This window comes from Amblyomma mixtum, chromosome 7, assembly GCF_055824585.1.
Source record: "Amblyomma mixtum isolate Tamu chromosome 7, ASM5582458v1, whole genome shotgun sequence".
In the NCBI taxonomy this organism is placed as follows: Eukaryota; Metazoa; Arthropoda; class Arachnida; order Ixodida; family Ixodidae; genus Amblyomma; species Amblyomma mixtum.
The window spans coordinates 59902969-59927563 of record NC_143018.1 but is presented as its reverse complement, the minus strand read 5'-3'; the positions used below and the strand labels follow the sequence as shown (position 1 = coordinate 59927563).

Below are 24595 nucleotides of genomic sequence, written 5' to 3'. Positions count from 1 at the left end.
TTTTGTTGTGTGGCTATATTTGGGCTACATTTTGCCTTGGCCGAGGGGGAAGGCGTGGGTGGTCTGACAGAAGGAGCAAGGAGTGGTTGGTGGCAATGTATGGCTGATACTCTGCATTGGCACCTTCTGTGCCAGCTTGGACTTGTTCAGGTGAAGTCAGGATATGGGGCAGGTCAGCAAAACAGCAATCGGTTCTCACAGAAGGAAAGGAACTGTGCCATGAGGGAAAGGATGAAGTAGCAGGTGAAATGAGGGTGAAATAGTAGCCCAAGTCGAGGGCTCAGTCGTCATGATGTTCTTAAAAGTAACCCATGGGGATCTTTTGCATTTCTTCCATCTAAATGTGAGAGCCATGGTGTCTGGCTCTTCAGCTGAGTGCCATATAGCTATATAATGCACAACCCGTGCATGTGGGTCAGCTAAAACTGCTAGCAGCAAAGGGTAGCATACCGATTCCTGGAATGTATCTGAATACACGCCAGGAATCAGCGTGGCACGTGGAGGGACATTATGCACCCGGCTTTGGGAAAAATGGAAAGCTGTCTCCTACCCACCGGTAAAGATCAGATTCTTCACCTCGCTACTTCAAGGTGCGCTTTGATTTGACGCGGGATGGGTAGCAGACAGTCTTGCAGATGTTGGACAGATGGATGACCCGCGGAGAAACTGGGGTGAGATAGGGGTAATATGGTTTTCCCACATTTTTGCGGCTGACTGTTGAAACCACTGACCCCACCCTTATTCACATGCACTACCAAGCACACGCTGACCACGACGGTCCGCGCTCTATAGGAACGAAGGAATAAGGCACCAAGAAGGCATTTATTGCTGCTACAATAATGCTAGCTAGCAAGAAAATTCACTAAGGAAATTGAGGTTGTCCGACTCGCCGGGAGGGTTAACAGCGAATGGACGCCTACGCTAGGGCAGGGGAGAAGCTCCGAGGCTGGACCAGACATGCTGGCGGGAAATATCGCAAGGCTTAGCCCCACTGGCGGAGAGCGGAGCCCATGCCAAAACATCCATGCGCGTCGAGTTCCTCAGGCCAGAGAGAGATTGGTGGCTTGGGTTGTAGGGGAAAAGGCGCTATGTTCTGCTATGCCTGAGGAGAACATCGCTCAGTGCCTAGGCCGAAGAGGGAGGGAGCCGCACCCACAACAATCGCGCCGTCCCTGGTGCTAGTGTCGCTGAGATGCAGGCACCTTCCCTTGTTAGATAAGGCCTGTTAACGTAACCAGGAGAAGGTGACATTCTGGAGAAACAAAACCAAGGGGACAGAGCGGGGTGAGTTCCCACAAGCCCCCAACCTTAAGGGGCAACTCCGGGTTTTTTTTTAACATTTTTAGTTGCCAATTACATAACATTCTTTACAGTCCCCGCTCTCTGATGCAAGAAACCGTTTTTAAAAATACTGAGTATAAGTATTTTAAAACATCAGAAAGCCGGAAACCGAAACTGGGTTTTGGCTCAACTCCAGCGTCTCAACATACCAACCTATGACTTCATGGATACTGTCACAAAACATCATGTGCCCTTTGATTGGCTAAACTGGCAACTGTAAGTGACAGTCTGAGTCATTATTTGTCTGAAGTGACCAAAAACAAGCGCAAAATTTTGCCCTTCAGCAGACTCTGAGTGAATATCAACGAGTGGGCCAACCTGGGATATAGTACTCGAGAATACTGGGCAGTGTGACAACCGTCTCGCGAGTACATTGGAACTAGGGTCCGCATTTGCGCTGACGGAGGCGCTGCAGCACAGAGGGCGCTACCAGCGATACGCCAGCCAGCCGGCCGACCGGCCGCGCGAGCGCGGCACGAGGTCTGCGTTTCTGTTTGCGGGCACGTTGTATGGAGTTATCTGCGACAGCTCGTAACAAATATATTGGTTAATGGGGAGCACTGTTGTTTTACGGCTTCGCTTTTTAGTGAAGTCAATGAACCGTGGCAAGAGTTCCCAACAGGAAGAAATAAATCATTTGAGGCTAAGAAGAAGTAAATAGTGCGGTGCATGTGCTTACAATACTGCACGGTGTGTCAGGTGTTACAGGTCTTATAAAACTGTACATTGCCTTTTTTGCACAAAAACATTTTCTCCTTTTCAACTTAGTGTGTAACGTACCGTGGCGACATATATATATATATATATATATATATATATATATATATATATATATATATATATCGCTGCATTGCTTAGCTCTTTTTCCCCATTTTCCCCATTGTTTATTCCACTGCTGTCTCATCTAGCTTGCATGTTGAATTAGGCACATATTTTAGTGATATCGGGCGAAAACTAAACGTGAACACCGCCCATATATGACAGTTTTTCACATTGCTATATTCAGTTTCACTGAATAATTACAGTCTGATTAATTAGTTCTGCATAAACGGTGACTGCAAAGTATATTCAGCTATTATACGTACACATTATACATATGCCGTGCCAAACTCTTGAAAAATAAAGGGCGTCTTAGTGTTCACATTTGAATTTGGCCCGGTATTACTTAAATCGTGCACTGCTTTTGTATTATGTGCCCGCCATTATACTACTTTTGCGCATTTCTCCACTACCTCTCAATGTGTGATGAGAAGTGTGATACTTGCAAGGAGGTGTTAGTGATTTTTTTTTACTCTGTAAATATCTGCAATATATGATTCAATTTCATGCGCCAGACAGCCGGTGCTACAGTACCTTATACGGCTTTTTTCATTATTTATATTTTATCCCACCGTTTTCCTGTTCTTTTTATTTGTGCAGCTGGACCATCCTTGAGCGAGCAATTATATGTCCGATATCTGTGTTCATTAACCAAGAATAAATCCATCAGCCGCGTGTATTCACTCTTTGTTGCTGTTAACTACCCCTGTGCTTTAAATGATTGTTCTAATGAACAAATATGAACATGAACATTGCTCAATGCGCTGCCTTGTCTTTTGTTCACCCCATGATATTGGAATACAAGGCTAGATAGAAATATGTGTTACGTTCACTAAGAATTCGAAGGTAAAAGTTCAGTCATGCTTTGATAAGCATAAGCTGTGAGAAAGGTGTTTGTAACCAACAATTAATTAGAAGCACGAGATGCTATTCACACACACTGCTTTCCTCTGTGATTCCTTAACTGCAGCTAAATTTGTGCATCTCGGCAGAAACCTTTATTTCGACACGGGAAGAAATAACTGCAAAGTAGTAAGCTTTGTTGAAGACCATATGCCTTCAAACATCCCACATGGGCGTGTTCTGGCTGTGCGTGTGAAGCAGAAACTTTAAACCAATATCGAATAACGACAAATGTCGCACGCTTTTCCCATGCCTGCATGGCATCTGCAGAAAGGCATACAAAAAGTGCAGTGATCAATACAAACACAGCGAATAAGTAGCCCCTCTAAAAAATACAGTAGCAATTGCATCGCGCGCAAAAACAGCTGGAAACAGAACTGCTCAGCTGCAATGTAGCCCCGGTATCACCGTACCCGCTACACGCCGGGCGGCCAACGTGGTGAACCAGTTGCACGCAGTGCCCTCTCTCGGGAGCCCGTGGCGGTCATCGCAAAAGTAGCCCACTCTCTGCTGCCGGTCGTCACACTGCCCAATATTCTAGAGGACTGTACATGGGGTGTCAGACACACAAGGTTGCCTATAGAAACTACCCCAAAAGAGGCCACGAAATGAGAAACATTTAAAATACATTTGCACTGCAGCAAAACATCACTTCGCTGCGAAATTTCACAGAAAACTGCGGAGAGTTACTTATCCTGAAAGCTTCAGTAAAATCCATGGGGGTGTCAAAAATGCCGGAGTTGCCCTTTAAAGGGGTCATGACATGGTCTACCAACAAATCGTGGTTTTAGGTTGCAGCTACTAACCACTATGTTATTATGCGTAATTAAAAAAAGAAGTAGGGCTCTGTGCACGCATTTGAGCTGGGAATTTCAATTAGAAGTCATCGGCTCTAGACATGCCCCACATGCCCCACCTTCCTCCATGACACGCCCCCTCCGTCTGGCAGCCATATTGAAGCAGCCCGAGTGACGCCATGACCCGACAACGCAGTTGTCTGCTGCAAAATACTGCAAAACTGCCATGCACACGGTCAACGCAGGAAACATTTGAAATGTGTTAGACTCGCTCGATTTACTGCACTTGATTATGAGAGACTAATCAAAAAGAAGCCCTTTTATAAACAATAAACTTTATTGCACAACCGCTCACTCAGCTTTGAATGCCAATCTTGTCGGCCATCACAGGACTGCGACTTGGCCTTTAAAGTCATCAAGGTACAATAATAGAATACTGGAAGCATAGACATCTCATGTTTTTAAGGAATGTAGAGTAAATATTGCAATAGCACAATCCAAAACACATGCAACTGAAAAAAAAAAAATAAGAACAGAGCGAATGTGCTGAAGCAACGATGGACTAGCATGATAATAATACCCAGTGGCAAAGGAACATCAGATGATCAGATGTATAATCGCTACCACATATGCTGCGTTTTGACAAAAGCATCAAAATATATGGCACCAAAGAAACAGTGCACACTAACATTGCTTGACCAAACTAAAGACTTATCTGCTCTCTTGAGAGCCAACTCTCTGCCTTTTCCAAAAAGCAAATAGAGTACTAATTTACTTTAAACAAATCAAACATGAACAACCTTGTAGCTTTTCTGTTAGTAGTACACACTCTAGGAACAACACTGGGAGCTTTTATTCTGTCATGACTATTAGAATAGTATTTGTACACACTATGTGCTCAAACAGGTTATCCAAGGAAGAAAGGCTGGCTGCTTTAAATAGTCTGAGGCACGCTTTATCACAGGTGTTGTAAACACGCCTGTTGACTTCCTTAAATAAACTGAGAGAACCTGTATCACATATGGTGCAAAGGACACTTTTAGTCACGTTTCTCAATATCCAGTTTGTTAATAGAGTACTAATTCATTGAAACAAATCAAATATGAACAACCTTGTAGCTTTTCTATTAGTAGTACACACTCTAGGAACAACACTGGGAGCTTTTACTCTGTCATGACTATTAGAATAGTATTTGGACACACTATGTGCTCAAAAAGGTTATCCAAGGAAGAAAGGCTGGCTGCTTTAAATAGTCTGAGGCACGCTTTATCACAGGTGTTGTAAACACGCCTGTTGACTTCCTTAAATAAACTCAGAGAACCTGTATCACAGATGGTGTAAAGGACACTTTTAGTCATGTTTCTCACTATCCAGTTCGTTCTGGATTTCCTTTTTTCCAAACAGTTAACAGCACGTGACCATACTATCCCCCCTAAGCCTAGGCTACAAACTTTCCGGCATAGAAAGGCACGCACATTTTTAAATTGCAGAGGTAATGTAAAACACTGCTCCCTGTCCTATTACAGTAGTATGCCATTTTGTGTATTTGCATGAGCGGTTGCTGCCAATACATAAGCCAAGGTACGCTACAGAATGCATAAAAGTTTCAAAAAGGCAACAATGTGACATATATTTTGGTTTGTGAAAATAGAACCATTGTTGGTACTATGTGTAGATTTCAAAACAAACAAGTAGAGTTTTTATACAAAAAATCTGAATAAGGTTAAAATACAGGCAAAAGTTGGCACTGCTAGATATGAGTACTGTGTTGAGCATAAAGGTACTTTCTAAAATTTGTTTGGTCAAATAATTCACACAGATTAAACAAACAAGGGCAAAAATTTACCCCGAGGGACATTCAACAGAGTGTAACAGAGTTTCAATATGTACAGTCGCCGTCAAAAGTAAATGGAAGGCGACTTTGTCAAAAAATTTTATTTCTTTAAATCTAAACCATAGTGGTCCATGCTTGTTGGTGCACAGTGCAATTCGCACAATCACAATTAGGCTGCACATATGTATTCAAGGATGCATGAATTGAGGGGGCAATCATAAAATTTTTTCGTTAATATTGCCTTCCATTTACTTTTGACGGCACCTGTACATACCCAAACTTCAACAGTGCTGTTTTTACTGCTTTCTAATCTGTGATAGAGTTCTTACCCACCAATCTACACCTCTTTCTCTCTCTCTTTTTTTTCGTTTTTCTTTCTTTTGTAACCATGGAAGCATTTGAGTGCTTTGCATTTTTATCTTGTGAGCTGTCTGCCTACGTTCGATTTGTATTTACTACCTTCATGTTGGCATCGTGTAGAATGTGGTACCTTTTTTTATTCTTTAAGTACTATTCCTGTACAAGCTACACCTCCTGTAATTCCTGTAGAACCTACCCCAATGACCCCTTTGTGGGATCATGGGGTAATAAATAAAGGGGTAATAAATAGCTAATAAATAAAGCATCAGGTAACAAAAATTGTGTAAGTAACAGAACTAAACCTGCAGTAATGGCCTCCGCACCATGAAAAAAAAATGCACAATAAACAGCAGTAGTAGCCAGAAACATTTCAATGGCCATTTAAGTTAAGCCTGCAGAACAGCAGTTCTTTGAACCATAGAGACCACGCCTTCTGGTTAAAGAGCTCTGCGAGTCACAGGCTTGGAATCATGGATTTAACAAAACACAAACGTAACAACAAAGGTTCCACAACAGGGCTCATCACTAACACAAGACAATGCACCTGAAAACCCAACGGTTAAACAAATAAACCAACCACAGTGAAGCATTCACAAGCAAACAAACAAGGCCAGCTTTCAAGTGTTCCATGCACAGTCTAGCAAAAGAACAGCAGTTCGCAATTGGTAGCTAGGTGCTGGAAGTAGTAAGAGAATATGTCTATTTAGGGCAGGTAGTGACAGCTGATCCAGATCATGAGAGGGAAATAACTAGAAGAATAAGAATGGGATGGAGCGCATATGGCAGGTTCTCTCAGATCATGAATGGCCGTTTACCAATATCCCTCAAGAGAAAAGTATACAACAGCTGTATCTTATCGGTACTCACCTATAGGGCAGAAACGTGGAGGCTAACAAAGGGGGTTGAGCTTAAGTTAAGGACAATGCAGCGAGCTATGGAAAGAAAAATGATAGGTGTAACGTTAAGAGATCAGAAGCGGGCAGAGTGGGTGAGAGAACAAACGCGGGTTAATGACATCCTAGTCGAAATCAAGAGGAAGAAGTGGGCTTGGGCAGGGCATGTAATGCGAAGGCAAGATAACCACTGGTCCTTAAGCGTAACGGAGTGGATTCCAAGAGAAGGCAAGCATAGCAGGCGGCGGCAGAAAGTTAGGTGGGCGGATGAGATTAAGAAAATTGCGGGAATACGGTGGCCGCAACTGGCGAAGGACAGGGTTGACTGGAGTCAGGTTGATGATGATGATGATGCACTGCTTGATAAGTGTGAGTCCATGCCCTCACACGGGCCAAGCAGTCTACGGCTGGAATCTTTGGACCCTGACTTGGCAGCAGAAAGACCCAGATGCTCTTGTCTGAAGCCAGGAAGAGGTGGGACTGGGTCCCAGAGTGAGAGCTAGTGGCATTTCTGAAACAGAGGTGACATTTGATGCTATATAAAATACGGGTGTTTGGTAATGCATTCAAAAACACATAGTAAATGTCTCGTAAATTGTGGAGAAATTGATGTGTCATATTTCTATTATGTAGTTGTACCAGATTTTTGGCAAAAGTACCACACGACAGATCGTGGGCACCATTCAGAAACCACACTGAAGTGTTTCTCTGCAGTTCGTAGCGTGGTCAGTCACACAAACAATGTTCATGAGAAAACGTGTAGTGAATTTTTGCTGGTGGCAATTTTCGCTGGTGGTCATTTCTGCTGGTGGCCATTTCTGCTGGTGGCCATTTTTGCTGGTGGTCATTTCTGCTGGTGGTCATTTCTGCTGGTGGTCATTTCTGCTGGTGGCCAGTTTTGATGGTGGCCATTTTTGCTGGTGGCCATTTTTGCTGGTGGCCATTTTTGCTGGTGGCCATTTCTGCTGGTGGCCATTTTTGCTGCTGCCATTTTTGCTGGTGGCCATCAGTGGACCAGGCATGTACGTGGCCTGTCACCATGCTACATTTGCAAATATGCTGACCAAAGGTCCGCAATCCGCCACCTGAAACAATGCTTTGACATTTATCGCCTGGTCCAGTCTGCGGACCAGGCCTCACAGATCGGAAGTGGGACGTGACATGAGGCTTGGTCCAAGGGCCAAAACAGGTCCGTGGTCTGCTACCTCGAAACCCCTTAGACTATTGTTGGTACAATCCAAGGCCCATTGAGCTCCAGACCTACACATATAGCACTGCCCCAGCATGCCTTTGTTAGTTCATTCTTTTCACTGAGAACCCTTTGTACAACAAGGTACATGGCACTATATACAGTGTGTAGCCTGAGCAGGTGAACAAAAAAAATTTATGGTGTCTACTAGCTGCTGCACTCTCCTTCTGCTCTTGCGTGCCTCATGCATAACTTGTTCACATCTGTGTGCAAATTATTACAGTTCGGCGTGAATGAGTGCTGATTAAACAGAAGTGACAAAAAATATGCAAAAGAGAAAAGCAAGAAATAACCGCTGGAATCAATGCTCATTACATTGATCCAGAAAAATTCTACGGGCAGTATGGCATTTGAATGCAAAAATACAGAAACCTTATGTTGCATTTGTTTTAAAACAACTTTGCAAAAATCTGCCCACAGAAGCAAATACTAAACACTACACAACTTGGCCTTCAAAGTTCACAGCACACAACGGCTTCCGAAAGGCCAGGCCTCATCTATTTCGCTCAACAAAATCTGACCGCAAACGCATCAGGATACACAGCACTATTGTTATATATGTGCAGCCAACAGCAAACACCAAGAATCTTTACCATCAGATTCACAAAGCCATTCACTCAAGCCTTTTGCCCTTATCCCCATCTCCTATGCCCCGCACATAGGATATTTGCTGGCTCACTGAAATACTTTTAGGTAGCAAACATGCTAGAACATCTTCCAAAAGGAAGTTTCAGTGTAAGCACGCGTGCGTGCATGCATATGTGCATGTGCTAACAGCATTTGCTCAATTTAAGGTTCACTCTGCCGACAGTTTAGAATGGAATTCTTTTTGTCAGGGCTGGTTTACAGGGCTCTGAACCAACCGAAATCAAACCTTAACCACACAAATACACATGCACAGCAGCAATGTTCTTTACAAAACCTCTCAACTCAGCGTAAGGCAAAAGTAAACAGAATATAACTTACTCACAGATATCAGCTCGCAGCCTGCACATGAACACGGATAACGCCTCCCGCCATTTTCGGTCCGCAGGCATTAACCGTTCGGCAACGTCCACAGTGCTGGAACTTGATGTAACGGACACTCACCGGGTAGTCTTTGAAAACGTGTCTAACCTGCAAGTGACAGTCTCAGGTCTGAATTCGCACAATTTTCTGTTTATTTCTAATATGCAGAACAAAAACAGGGATACGTAGGACAAGGGACATCAACCCGCAATTTTGGACAAAATGATTGTAAACACCGGCCATGGCCAAGATTTTGTATGCCACAGATTACACAGCTATAGTCCCGATAAGCTTAAGCTGCAGCAGGCGGTATTGAAAGTTAAATGAAATCTATTTCAGAAGCTCTATATCAATGCTATAATTTACACTTTGGAGACGCTTGACGGTGGTATATTTTGGTTAGGGTGAACTTGAAAGGAGCACGAAAACTGTGTTTCGTAGCATATGGCAGGTGTGGCGCACACAAGAAAAGCCAAGGGGGGAAGTTGCATGTTTGGGCTTTGGTTTTCTTAAATATTACTGTACCATGCCACACACCACATAACTGTTCCACACCTTCACACTCCCTGAGCAGCCAAAGCGACCCCTTAAAAATTGTCTGGCTCTGCCACCAACCCCAGGTGCCTTAAAATGGCTGTTCACTTGGAAATGACACAAACAACCCAACAACGAACACATAATTACAGAAAAAAACATCTGTTAATATATATCGGTCACTATTATGAACACTTCAGTTCCATAAAGCCCAACCTGTTTCATGGTCTTATCTTTATTTATTTATTTTTCCCCTCACTAAAACTGTTTGCGCAAAAAGATGCCAGCCTCAAGGCGTCCATGGTTATTCACTGTCTCTGTGCCTTCAGAAAAAAAATAAATAATGAATTCCCATCGCCAAGTGAGGCACATTCTGTTGTGACTGTACTTCGGACCACGTGGGCCCGATCAAGCAGCTACCGTGAACATTCATCGAGGCCGACAACCCCGCGACGGCGGTGGGAAGTGGGATGCTTGGAATGCCCCTCCGAGCCTCAGCGGATTAGTGTAGCAGGAATTTCAAGGGCCATTGTCAGCAGTAACCACAGCGAAATTCCTTGAGCGGATTAGTGTAGCAGGAATGCCGGAGGTATTGTCCGGGCGACCACAGAGGAGGCTACGTGCCGGCGCCGGTCACGCTGGCGGATAATTGAAGAATTCTGTGTCCCCGACTCGCGTTCTGGGCAATCGGCGGGGAAGCAAGTTCATTCACCTGCTGGAAGACTTCGGGAGATTCCTTTCCCGCAGGGCTGGATGAGTCGGCATCTCCTCCTCTCATCGACCCCGCTGCGAGAGAGTGGAAAAGCTCGCACCTGCCCAGCCGTGGGTGGTAACAAGAACGTCCCCTTCGGTCCATCCGATTGGACAGTGCTCGTCGACCATTATTCCCCAGCCAGGGATCTGGGGAAACCGAAGGATATTTAACTCGGCCGTGAGTGTGGCCGAGAGAAGCCTGCTAGCTCCAGTCGACTACGGTTGACGAAGACGTTCCCCTTCCACTGAGAGCCATTCTCAGTCCCGCTCTTGTAAATAATGTAAATAATCATGTAACCATGTAAATACAGTTTTTCCTTCACTTCCCCTACTCCCCGTCTCCGGCCCACGTTTCCTTCCTCCTTCGGCAATGCGGCGGTGATCCTGGACCCGATGCCTGGTGGGACACGCTACTAGGACGGCAAAATATATCAACTGGTGGCAGCGGTGGGATCTTCCACGCTTGGTCCTGGCTTCAGCAGTGGTGAGCGCTTGACTTTCTTTAAGAATCTGCCAGGCTTGATAACTCTGGAAATTTATCACTACCTGTAGATTGTTTTTCTGCACGTGCTCGCTTAAGCATTTCACGTAGCAGCTTATTTTATGAAAGTCCTCGTTCGGGAATTGCCATGGATTTGAGCAAGCTAAAGAAGCCAGAGTTGATGTTGCTGTGTGAAAAGCTGGGTATTGAGGCCAGGAAAAGTCACAGAAAGCCGCAGCTGATTGAGGCTATTAGGGAATGTGGTGCTAAGGAGGAGGGTGACAAAATTTGGGAGACCTGGGAAGTCATTCAGGAGGGAATCAGGAACGCTAAGGAGAAGGCCGTCAGGGTTGAAAAAGAACGCAAGGAGGAGGCCGACAGGGTTGAAAAAGAACGCCTTTACCGCAAGGAAGCCGCTAAAAAGGAGGCTGACAGGTTAGATAAAGAAATTGCTCTAAAGCGTTTGGAGTTGCAACAAATTTTAGAGGCGAAGCACGCCGACAGGAATTCGACATTAAATCAGGAGGTTTCGGCGCGAAAAGAAATTAAAGTCGGCAATGAAAACTGCGTGTCTTTGCCCATTGCCAGCGTCGCGATCGAGAGCCCGCTCGAGGTGCGTCTGACCGGGGCAGCCGTCTCCCAAAACCTGCCTAAGCAGCATCCCTCGATTTTCTCTAATCGCTTGGATATGCTGCCCCAAGAAAAAGGCCTTTGTTTTGGAGATAACGCTGCGCAGGTCCTTACCATTTCGAAGGCTCGTGAGGTCACGGCGCCAGCAGAGCACGTGGTTGAAGAGGGCAAACCTCAACCTGTAAGCTCGAAGCCTGTAAATTCTCACGGTGATGAGCTAGAGCAGGCTTTGTCACAAACAGACGATGAGACGAACGCCGGCGACTTAAGCTGTGACGGCTCCGCGTTACCACATGACGAGCCAGCCCAGGACTTACTCACTACTAGCACAGGGGTAAAGAGTACCGATAGTAGTGCAGGCGATAGTGAGTCTTCCGAATCAGGCGCAAGTGATGACCTGGAGCTAGGTGAGGAATTGAATTCCAATCTTGTGTTACCCCACTCGGATGGCTTTCTCGAACTCCTTCGTGTGGACAGAGAAACGTTCACCGCTGAGCAAGAGAAAGACCAATCTCTACGCAAGTTGAGTCCCCAAAGTGACATAGGTGTGTCACGGGAGAAAATACCTTTCCAGCTCCGTTCTGGCCTGCTGTACCGCCAGTATAAGGATAGGAAGGGTATCCAACACGACCAACTTACTGCCCGCGTCGCGATCGAGAGCCCGCTCGAGCTGCATCTGACCGAGGCAGCCGTCTCCCAAGACCTATCTATGCAGCATCCCTCGATTTTCCCAAATCGCTTGGATATGCTGCCCAAAGAAAAGGGCCTTAGTCTTGGAGATAACGCTGCGCAGGTCCTCACCAGTTCGAAGGCTCCAGAATTCACAGCGCCAGCAGAGCACGCGGGTGAAGAGGGCAAACGTGGCCCTGTAACCCTCATAAACTCTCACGGTAGTGAGCCAGAGCAGGCTGGATCACAAACTGACAATGAGGCGAACGCCGACGACTTAACCTGTGACGGTTCCGCGATGGCTAGTGACGCGCCCCGCAAACCAACAGCGAGGGTTTCCACGGAGCGGAAGCGTATAGAGGTGGCCAAACGGGAATAGTTAATCAAGGGGGAAGTGCGGCTCTTGTTGACTGCTCGACTGAAATCCGAACCGCGTAGCCGCCCCAATTTGGCACCTCGGTGCTCAAGAGTTCGCACCCGCCCCATGGGAACACAAGCCAAGAGAACGCAATGCGCGAACCCGATCCGAGAGAGACGGATACGCTGGCACGGCATTCGCACTCGTCCGTTCCCTTCTCGCGTTCTGCTATCTGAGCGTCAGCCAAACTTCAGAACCATGAGACTTGGACGAGGAACAGTTAAGGGTCCTAAGCTGAAATTCCTAGCCTTGTGTCCTGTTGCACCTGCTAGAGCAGCTATTGGACCGCGGCCGCGAAGGGGGCGGCTGAAAAATAGGAACCAGTAAATTCCTCTAATCGTAACGCTGTTTCTGGACGGTTTCGAGGAATAATCCTATTCAGTTTATTGCTTGTTTCTTTTGTTCATTTAACTCTCCTGTACTGAAATGCAGGCTGAAATTCCTAGCATTATGTAATGTCTCATCTGCTAAAGCAGCTGTCGGACCACGGCCGCGCAAGGGGCGGATATGACGCATAATCTCATGTTGAGTTTAATGCTTGTTTTTTTTTGTCTTTTGTTCATTACACTCTCCTATGCGAAATGAGAGCGAAATTTCGGAGCTTGGCATTGCGGGACTCAGTTCACATGCGTTGCCGAAAGGTGCGAGTAATGGCAACGCTGATGGCCTCAACCGAAGCTTTCCCGTGTAATGCCCTTTCCTGACTCCAAGGACGTTAATCCGCTATGCAAATTTGTATTTTGTTTTTTGCTTTAGCGGGAATCATTTTTGTCTGTTTTGTATGTGTGTTCAGCAGCTCCACCTTCCCTTTGTGCTCTCACGGTAGGTGGCTTTCTGTGACATACACCGTGCTACGGCACCCCCCCCCCCCCCCCCAAAAATTTTAGGAAATTTTTCCCTTTTGGCTAAACAAGCTCTCTGTATTCTGGTTTGGTCAAACTTGGAAACTTTCGGAGGAGGACGTAAATTTCACGCGACAGCTCATTTTCTCTAAACAGACTTTGTCGACCGAAAACAGCAAGCAGTTCTTAAAGTCGGTTTGGCGCTTTCTGCTTGTTGGGCTGTGTACCTTGCTGGTTGAGACCGTTACAGTTGTCAACGAAGCAAGAAGAACCTTTGGGCCCAGTGTGACCAAAAGCCGAACGGACACAACTCCAGGTCTCTGCGCGCAGCAGCGTTGGCTGCAACCACTACGAGACCTCTTCGGGCGGCGGACGTGCTGTTGTGACTGTACTTCGGACCACGTGGGCCCGATCAAGCAGCTACCGTGAACATTCATCGAGGCCGACAACCCCGCGACGGCGGTGGGAAGTGGGATGCTTGGAATGCCCCTCCGAGCCTCAGCGGATTAGTGTAGCAGGAATTTCAAGGGCCATTGTCAGCAGTAACCACAGCGAAATTCCTTGAGCGGATTAGTGTAGCAGGAATGCCGGAGGTATTGTCCGGGCGACCACAGAGGAGGCTACGTGCCGGCGCCGGTCACGCTGGCGGATAATTGAAGAATTCTGTGTCCCCGACTCGCGTTCTGGGCAATCGGCGGGGAAGCAAGTTCATTCACCTGCTGGAAGACTTCGGGAGATTCCTTTCCCGCAGGGCTGGATGAGTCGGCATCTCCTCCTCTCATCGACCCCGCTGCGAGAGAGTGGAAAAGCTCGCACCTGCCCAGCCGTGGGTGGTAACAAGAACGTCCCCTTCGGTCTATCCGATTGGACAGTGCTCGTCGACCATTATTCCCCAGCCAGGGATCTGGGGAAACCGAAGGATATTTAACTCGGCCGTGAGTGTGGCCGAGAGAAGCCTGCTAGCTCCAGTCGACTACGGTTGACGAAGACGTTCCCCTTCCACTGAGAGCCATTCTCAGTCCCGCTCTTGTAAATAATGTAAATAATCATGTAACCATGTAAATACAGTTTTTCCTTCACTTCCCCTACTCCCCGTCTCCGGCCCACGTTTCCTTCCTCCTTCGGCAATGCGGCGGTGATCCTGGACCCGATGCCTGGTGGGACACGCTACTAGGACGGCAAAATATATCAATTCCAACACTGCCTTTCTAACACAACACTCTCGCTTTTATCAACAGCTGCCTATGTGGGTGCTTCAAGGAGTTTGATTGTTGCTCCTCCTGTTTAACAAATGCTTGTTTTTACATTTAACTTTATCGCCAGGTCACACTGATAAACTTGAATTAAAACTCAAAAGATTTTGTTCAAAACATTTATCATTACTTAACCCTTTTAGAGTGACAGGTGTTACAGGTAGTGATGCAAAACTATCGATACTATCGATAGTTCATTCACTATCGAACTATCGATGGTAAAAAAGACTATCAATAGTAGTATCGATAATACCATCAATAGTACTTTCGACAGTTCTATTGATAGTGCTATCGATAGCCCTATCGATACTACTTGTTATATGTAGTACTATCGATTCTATAAAATCAACCACGCGTACCCAATGCATCCTTAACTTGGTTTCCTGAGTGTGTCGTATGGAGGTCATGGTATGAGTAATTGACAGGACTACCTTGTTTTCGCGGCCTACACATCACCGAGCTTTGCAGACGTTCCCTATGTAAAGTATCACAAATGTTTTGGTTATATTGCAGGCCAGCAAATGCATAATATCAATACTGTTACTATCAATAGTCTTACCATCGACAGTTTCACTATCGACACTCCTTCTATCGATAGCGGCACTATCGATAGCAATACTATCGACAGCAATACTATCAATAGTTCTTTTATACTATCGATAGTTTCAAGAAAACTATCGATACTATCAATAGTCAATTTTCTGATAGTTTTGCATCACTAGTTAGAGGACCATATTGCGAGATCTGTTTTGGGAGTGTCCACATCATGTGCACCTGCAAAAGGAGGCACACATCACAAGGTGCAATCAGTTCACCTACACCTTAATATCACATTCTGGGCATTTGTTTTGTCAACTGTCAGTCACTTTAACTTAATATGCTACTGAAGTAGGGTGTTGGTCTGGTGCAGTATATGAAGTGCCTGGAACTTGCAAAGCCTTCCTGTCTGCCTGAGCACATTTGCCATAAAATACTGAGGTGCACCACTTTGTGCCTCAAATAGAAAGTGCTCTGGCTAGTGCATGCAAAGCCAATATGCTGTCTAAAGACATGCTGGAGGTGGCCACAGATGTGTGCTCGAAAGCAAGCCCTTACCTCACTCCACTCTTCAGATTTCATCCATTGAGAGGAGAACTTGACCAGTTTTTCTTTTGCCCCACTGAGAAGTGACACAGACAACTTGTATTCACCGTTAGAACCAGGTCCAGTTGTGTACCTAGAAAAAGAAGTAGAAAAGGCAAGAGTTCGGTGCACCAAGACAATTACACTTTGTCAAAATGTGGGAAAAGTTAGTGAGCATTAAATAAGATGAGCAAGACACCCAGGTTTTATTGCTGTGCCACTATGACGTCGGTGTAAACTATGCATACATTGAAAGACAAGCACTGCAAAAATATCCTAGCACATTTATAATGAAAAGTACATTATTTATAAAGAATGAATATATTTGCTTTCTCATAAAAATGAGTAACAGGAAGTATACAGGTGTAAAAACTGAAAAAGAGCCCGTACAGTGGCAAACAACGAAATATAAATATATAAAAAAGTACAAGTAGATTGAAAGCTTCAGGCACATTAACGCAACACCCTGAGGTAGAGCCGCTCGCCCGGTCGTGCATCGTATAGTCGGCCGTTATGGATAGCGTTCAGGCATACAGTAGAAGGGGGATTCCCACCTGCTGTGGTGATTGTGACATAATTGGCGCTTTCAATGACGACTTAAAAATTCAGTCCTTAATGAGGATCTAGAAAGTGCACTGTTTAAGCCCTCAAACAGCCAGCACCGACGCAGCTGTCGCGGCCTTTCACTGCGAGCAGTTGTCCCTGAGTGGTGGCGCCGCGGCGGGCACACGGAGAACTAGGCCCATGATGCCATTTCTGTGCGACGCGGCGGGCCGCACCTCGCTGTGCGCTTTGCATCAAGCAGCCGTGACATTACTATGCAGTTGAGCCCAAATACATAGAATTATTCACTATATCAAGCCTGTAACGACTTTGAGTGGAATATTAGGTCCTTCTGCATATCAAATTATCAATGTAGCTATTTTCTGATCCCTTTTGCATTCGATATATCCAGGTTCGACTTAGCTGGACACAGTTTAAGAACAAAGCGTCAGATGTCCCTCAAAGGAGACACTCCAGCCAATGGTGTCGACCGAATTTCATGACACTGTGGTTAATCTAATTAAGTCATGGTTAATCCCCTTGCCAGTCTAGAGATGCCAGTCTAGTAAGTCTAAGGGGATTAGCTGTGAAGTCATGAACATTGGTTGACGCCATTGACTGGAAGGCCTGCTTTGAGGGGCATTGGCCGCTTCGTTCTTGAGTTGTATCCAACTATAGTACAGATATCTAATGTATTCAGCAAAAAAGCCATGTGGTACACCACCGTGCACTTGACGCATAACTGCATAAAAGCGATACATCCGCTGCCTCCAATGGTGTCAGCCAGCTGAGAGAGAGTGTTGAAAATGATGAAGCGAATCACGCGCTAACCTAGATTGAGCGTGCAGTTGACGCACTGGCCCCAGCAAGAAGCACACAAAGATTTCCATAGACTAAGAAATGTTCAAGACGCTCACAGCAAAACTAAATGTCCCGAAGCATGGTAACACATCAAAAGTGATTAAAAAAAAAGGTAGGTTTCAGCAAGTGCGAAGCACGTACCATTCTGAGACTTCTATGTGTGGCCGCCTGCCCATGATTTCTGGAAGAATGCCTTCTCTTTCCATGTCAATAATTTGGTACTTGGTGCATCTTAATGGTGATGAGGCTACAAAATAGCCTTGTGTACCTGCAGGGAGGAAAATCGCATCAGCCCAGGTCCTGGCCAAAGGTATGCTTAAACACCTCTCAGTCCACCACAAGAAGTGCATTACTATTGCGTAGTTGAGTGCCTTACAAGCTAGACTGCACTGAACGCATTTCAGTGCGAAAGCAATACTTCATGATGTCAAGCTGGCTCACCAGTTTGTGTGAAGCTTGACATTGAGGGTGACCTTGGGTAAACCATGAATAAATAAATATTACCACAACTGGGATTCGAACCCGCGAAACTCAGGCGTAAGATTTTTCCATCGAGGTATGGTGAAGGGACCAAAGGGACCTTTTCCCCTTTCACCCCAAAAGAGCTGAGCACCAGGCCAGGGGAAATCTTTTACCCAATAGAAAACCGGTGGGTACCTGGCAGCACTGGGGATTGAACCCAGTACCTCCCAAATGTGAGGCAGATGCTCTACCGCAAGGCCACCGCTTCAGTCCATAGCTTTTAGTAAAGCTTCTCAGCTTCGCCAGTTGCACAAGATGCGCTGCACTGTAAAAAAATTGGAGGGGACACCTAATCTGCCTTAAGGGTACAACGCGATAGCATATATATGCAGAAGGTCATTCTCTACTTTACATTCATAGACTCGTGGGCGTCCTCGTACCCCTCCTGGCACAGCGGTGCAGCGGTTAAGCGATGCACCACTGCCCTGCGATGGAAGGTGCTCCCAACAGTGGGTCTTGTGCGGCCCAGGTTGCTCTTCCCGAGCGACAAATCATTAATTTAACTGCTGCGGTGGGCAGTTTGCTCACTATTAGGCGGGTAGATTGTGATGACGCTGCAAGGTTACGTGACCTAGATGGCCCACCTGCCCCCTACCCAATGAGCACTGGAACTCCCTTGGATGTCCTAGACGTATGCAGGACGTCCGTGGGAGCTCTAGTGTTCGTTGGGTAGAGTGATCCCTGGGGACCACCTGCCAGAGCCATGCCCGTGATTTTTCGCTCACAATGCCGGCACCAGATTTTCTGGTGAACGGGGCCTTTAACATTATCGCATTAAAAAATTTCGTTATCACACACAACGGAACTGCACCTCAAATGTCTCCCCCAAATTCACCACGACTGTGTATGACAGACACCAAGCCTGGGATGGAAGAATTTCAAACCCATATGTCAGGCATGAAGTGCTAGGAGACAGCACTTTGCATGTTTCAAGAAACTGGAGTAAACTTCCCAAAGTTGACCAACACACAGAAGGGAGTCACAAGGGCGACCAGCTGTAGTGTACATGCATATTTGTGTCTATTTATTACAGGACCAACTAGCAGTTATTACACATGCTCTAAGGGAACAACAATGACATTACCAGAGGCAACTCTGACAGTGCTGTGTCCCAGTAGCCACACTGCCACTTATTAGCTGCCCAACTTTATTTTCCCAAGTGTAGGTAACCTCGATGAATTAAGATGTCACTTAAAAAATTTGAAAATTCTAGTAATTCTGATAACCGCACAATGGTAATAAAATTTAAGCAAGTGATGTCACCTTACCTAAAAATGCAAGATCTGCCCCATTTGGATTTCTTGCATATCTAAAGCCGGCCCTTACTTCCTGCCAATTAGTGAATCCATCTAAAAGAAGAAAAACAAACAAACAAAGAGGGGTCAAAAATTTCACAAGGTCAGCTAATTCAGCATGCATACTCATATAAAAATTAGGGGTGTGCGAATATCAAATTTTTAGAATACGAATCGAATACGAATACTTGGTTCTAAATATCGAATCGAATATCGAATAATCAAGGTCAGATGCATTTAACCACTACAAAACATTATTTGAGCACCCAAGAACATCACAGTTCAACTATCAGTGATGAAATGAACACAAAAGATGTGTGTGGCTGCACAAAAAGTATCAAAGTCTCGAACATTATTCATAGAAGAGTGGAAATATCAGAGAAGATAGCTAGTACACAGCATTGATTAAGGCTAGCTTGCCATAAGTACAAAAGCGCGTTGCTGGGATGAACATAAAAGGTTGTCATGAAGGAAAACCGGCTGCTCCACACGGTCAGGCAGAAGAAGTATTTAGTTCCCTTCTAGCTGAAGCGACTTCTCCAGCCACAAAAATGCCCTCTCACTTGGCACTGAACTGGCACGTATTGCGAGATATTTCGTGCAGAGCTCCGACTATACCAGCTTCCCACGCATAGCCACAAAGAAGCTCACCAGCGTAGTCAGCTACTGCATGGCTCAACGTTACGCATTGCTCTGGGCGCCGCTATATTGTTATGTCTCTTTTGATAGGACTTGCGGACCGAAATGAACGCCGGTGCTCGCAATAGAATATTTGGCTGGGTACGAATATTCGCGTCGGATCGAATATTCGAAACAACACGAATACTTAGATTTCGAATCGAATACGAATACTAAAAATATACTATCCGAATTATATTCGAAAATTTCGAATATTCGCACACCCCTAATAAAAATGATTCAGGCAAGCTAAGAGTCAGTGCTGCATTATATGGCACCTTTTACAGCAATATCTGTGCCAGGGAAGTTTTTGGGGAATTACAACACTAGTATGTATATGTAATAACATCGGCTGATGTCACCACTCTTATCATGTGACCTCCAAGAATGGAGCATATTGCTATGTTCAAATGCTGGCTCATATAGAATAAACTCATTTGTGGCCATGCAATCCAGGTTTCTGGGCCTCATAAACTGGGCCACCTCAGTGATGGAGGGTTGACAATATGTGTTTTGATATTGCTGCCATTTCGCCAAAGCAGTTACAGTTTTTTGCAGAGTGAGGAACAGTACAATAGACTTTAACACGTTTATTTACAGAAAGTTTCTGTTCTGCAGAAAGAATCACTGAGCTGAAATTTTCTCAGCAACGAGAGAAAAATTTGTTTCCTCTTGCAGCCCCCGATCTCCAAGCACTGTTTATTGTGGTAGCAGCCTGGAAACGTATCAGGCTGACACAGTGAGCTTGCCGATAAAGATCACCTACATATAGGTTCTGAAAGAGCAGTTCCTTTGCTATTTTCATTATGTTTAATTATTGGCTACAACACATTCCAGAATACAAAATTTAAAAGCTCTCCATCCACGAGGCTCCATGCCCGCAGCCAAAACTGGAACCAGCAAATCAGCAATAGCCTGCCCAGCCAAAACCCATTTTCAACTAGAAATCAAGTTTCAACTGGAAACCTTAATTCAAGTTGGACCGTTCAGGTGGTTCCAAGCATAGAGTTAATATAACGTTCCAAGAATTTAACTGGCCATTAACATGCTTAAATTGGACTACGCCTACTTTGATGTTACATTGTAAATTGTGGGTTTAGCGTCCTAAAGCAACAATGATCTGGAGGGACACTGCATGTATACGGTGTTGAAAGCCGCAGTGGCCGGCGCTTCGGAAGTCGCCTGCGCTATAATAAAAAGCCTACCCTACACATCGTTGTACTGTCAAAAGCATCATCTCACAATAAAATAATAGTGTGGTCAATTTCCGCGACGCCTTCGGGAGCGGAGCTGGCGGGCGCCAAGCGAGCCGGACCCCAACGTCGGGCTAGCGGCAGCTGCGAGGCTGTTGTGGCAAGAAATTTGCTCATATCACAGTTGTTACCTCTACGAGCAGCTCAACATTGGTCAGCGATCCTCAAAAATGACACATTTTTCGCATTTCTGATCCCAGGGCTTACTATTTATGTCAAGAACACTCTTTAGCTCGTTTTTACGACGCCGGCAGACGGGATCCAGGCCGACCGGCCGGCCGGCATGCTCGGCGTACTTCACGTTCGCGCAAGAAAATAGAAAACAGCTATGATACCAGAAAGGATGCTTGCTAGATTCGAGCAACGACAGCATGCCTGTGCAAAAGTGGATCTTTCGGCAACGACACCGCCTGCGGCAACGCCGGGCGGCGAACTGCGCGCTGGTCCCAGGTTGCCCTAATCGTCGCTAGGCCTAGTTGGTTTCAAATCGAAGCCGCAGCTGACGGCGCTTCGGAAGTCGCCTGCGCTATAATAAAAGGCCTACTCTTCACATCGCTTTACTGGCTTTACTGCGAACGCGTCCCATAATAAAAGATACGTTCGATTTCCACGACGCCTTCAGCAACGGAGCTAGCAGACGACGACAGGCGAACAGCACCAAGTAGCAGCAGCACCAAAGCGGCTATATGGGATGAAATTTGCTTGTATCACAGTCATCAACTCGGTATTGTCCAACGATCGTCAGATATGATGCATTTTTGACATGCATGTATCCCAGGACTTACTATGGCCGTGAACAAGCAACACCAGTCGCCAGCATCAAGGCTGGCAGGTAGGCCCGGCCGGCGTGGTTTGGCCATTGGTTTAGCCCCCGCTCTACGTCATCATGACGCTACCGCTCTCCGCGCTCGCATTGGCTGCCGCTTCCCGTCGTTGCGTTTGCCGCGTGCGGCCTGGAGCAGTACGCGATCGGCCGAGGGTTTCGCGCGCTCGCGCACTCCCACCTGAGCGCTCCCGCTAGCTCTCTGAGCGGACCGAGCGCACACACCCGCTCTCCATTACACAAAAGAACATTTCATACAGACATGCATGCACATGTCATATCTTGTTCCAATTAGTCTCCAGTTTTGGACGGTTTGGGCATTGCGCCCATGCGCATTTTTATCGCATAGATCAGCTGTCGGTAAAGCGCACTGGAAGCTCGTTTAGAATCCATCCCGTGTCCAGTCATGGGCCATTGGCAAATGCTGCTTATGCAAAGTGGGGGGTCTCAGACTCCCCTTCAAAATTGATGAGGGGTCTGAAACCCTCCTCGCCAATTCTTTGGGTATTGGCGAATCGGAATCTGCACGCAGTGACCTTTTTTTGCAAGCGTTTTTGCAAGATGTTTTACTTCAAATAACATCGAGCACACTGGCAGAGCGTGGGGATCGCCTTTTTAAGGTCTGTGTCCTAAACTGATGATTTCCCCATGCACTTTGTATAAAACTGTTATAAGCTGAGCAAAAAAAAAAAAAAAACACCGTTATATTTATTTCTCCCCTTTGTATAAAGCTATGTGTTCTCCATGTGCTCGAAACACTATAGAGACCCCCCTCCGATGGAGCCAGACTTTAAGCCCTCTGCAGCTGACGGGCCAGTTAGTCAGACATATGTTTGAACGAAGAGCACACAGAAAAGGCGAGGACAGGGCGGGCGCAGACTTACCTCCTGGAGTATCTCCGTAACTGTTTCTCAGCAAGTTCCGGCCGACGTAAATTAACTCGTAGTATCGATTCGGAAGTTCTTCCAGGCGAATGGCTGGGATCATCACGCCTTCCCGAGAGCACTTCTGCTTCCAAAACGCATTGGTAGAAAGTATTTCACGTACTCGGCGGCAAATCAATCTACAACTTTGCAGGTCACGATAATCCAGAGTCTGGAGCACGTAGTCTATTATCTCATTAGGAAGGTCCATTAATAAAAGTTTGTCTAGCTGTTTCTTCGGTAGAGCAGACGAAATTGTAGAATCCTCCATAGCAGCTTCCACACGCCTGAGCTTCGGGAGCAACACTGTGAGCACTAGCGCAGACGATCGCTGTGGTGTGGCGAAGACATTCGCCGGCGCACCAAAATTTCGCGCCGCTTCGGCCGCTTCCAAGGTAGCTGCCGCTTCTCTCTCCACTGATCTCCACTAGGGGAGCTGGATGGCAATAGACGATATGCGAAACCGCTTGGCGGTCTGGCAACACTGCGCCCACAACTTTCGGTTTCCATCTTGGCTCGGTCGAGCTCGTCGAGCTGGTGCATCGTTTGCTATGCGTACTTTCTTCTTGCGGGTGGAATTTCAACAGGCAAGCTTCAGCTGCTGCGTTGTTTTCACAGCTGATCTTTGACCAAATGTAGGTGCTTTCAATAAGCGCCAGCTTACTCCTACCACGTCCTCAGCGCTTGAAGTCTGGCGCTGATGGTCGCAATAATCGGCACTCGAAAGTGGATTGGAAAGTCGAACCGTGACCGTGTGCTGTTGTCGTTTTACCAGTTCAAGCATCACGCATTATCATGGCTATTTTATTCCCAGGTGGACGCGAATTCATCTGGTAGGGTAGCAAGCGGTTATTTTGCGGTGAGTGCGCACGTGTGTTGACAAACTTCTGTGACAGTGCAAACTTTCGTTCGCGTCGACGCCAGGAGCTTCACACAAGACCCTCGACCAGCTGCGTAATTCGATTCCTTTACTGTAATGTGCAATGCGCATCCGCGGTTTTCAACGTCACCGTTTCAGGGCCCGGCGTCGGTTGATTTTCGCCACAATTCGTTGAAACCACGTCCTGCTTAAGACGCAGTCAGTCAGTCGACATTAACAATACGAAAGTAGGCATGCATGCACATAAAATTCAAAATATTGTAAGCAAAGACGCAGCTTTTTTTTTTTTTTTTCAGATAAGCACTTAGCCACCGCGGCGGCTTGATTAGAGAAAGATGCTACAGCTGAACCTGTTGGCCCCGCTTCAGGTCGATCTGACCTCCTTGCAACGAGTTGCTGACACGCAGGCTGATCCCGTCTTCTGTTACGACCATATCTTTCCATCCCATGCAAAACACATGCCCGCAAATATCCTAAATGGTCTTCTGGCTGAGCACTTACAGCATTTTCCTCATCATGCGGTTCTCTCCACCGATGCTTCCGCGTGAGAAGGCGGCAATTGGGATATATTCACAGGATCTGGCTTTCAGCTATTCCGTTCGTATCCCGGATTACACTTCTGTATTCTTTGCAGAGTTTTTGGCACTCGGTTTGGCTCTTCTTAAAATTCCGACGCATGTAGCGCAGGTACTTATCCTTGCAGACTGCCTTTCAGTTTTAGTCGCTCTCCAAACATCCGGCACAGCTCTCTATTGATGCGTTCCCTTAGGTTTTTTGTTCCGCACACAGTAGAGGTCCGCTTTGTCTGGGTACCTGGTCATTCGGGAATCTATTTCAACGAGGTGGCCGATTTATTGGCAAGGTCAGCTCTCACTGCCCCTGTAATATATCCCGTACCGCACCTTATTATG

General features: G+C 46.2%; 1 protein-coding gene across 2 annotated transcripts; it reads right to left on the bottom strand.

The window, feature by feature from the left end:
* Positions 1–4178: 4178 nt before the first annotated feature.
* Positions 4179–21954, bottom strand: LOC149336211 (F-box only protein 44-like). 2 transcript variants are annotated; one of them, XM_089552733.1, is made up of 6 exons: positions 21844–21954; positions 19101–19181; positions 17452–17578; positions 15880–16000; positions 9163–9312; positions 4179–7458 (listed from the first exon to the last, which is right to left on the bottom strand). In XM_089552733.1, the coding sequence occupies exons 3-5, from the start codon at positions 17514–17516 to the stop codon at positions 9172–9174; spliced, it is 327 nt and encodes a 108-aa protein (XP_089408859.1). In that variant the 5' UTR covers positions 17517–17578; positions 19101–19181; positions 21844–21954; the 3' UTR covers positions 4179–7458; positions 9163–9171. The 2 variants fall into 2 exon arrangements, with proteins under 2 accessions (XP_089408859.1, XP_089408860.1); XM_089552734.1 differs by having other exon boundaries at positions 9167–9312.
* Between the last annotated feature and the right edge of the window lie 2641 nt (positions 21955–24595).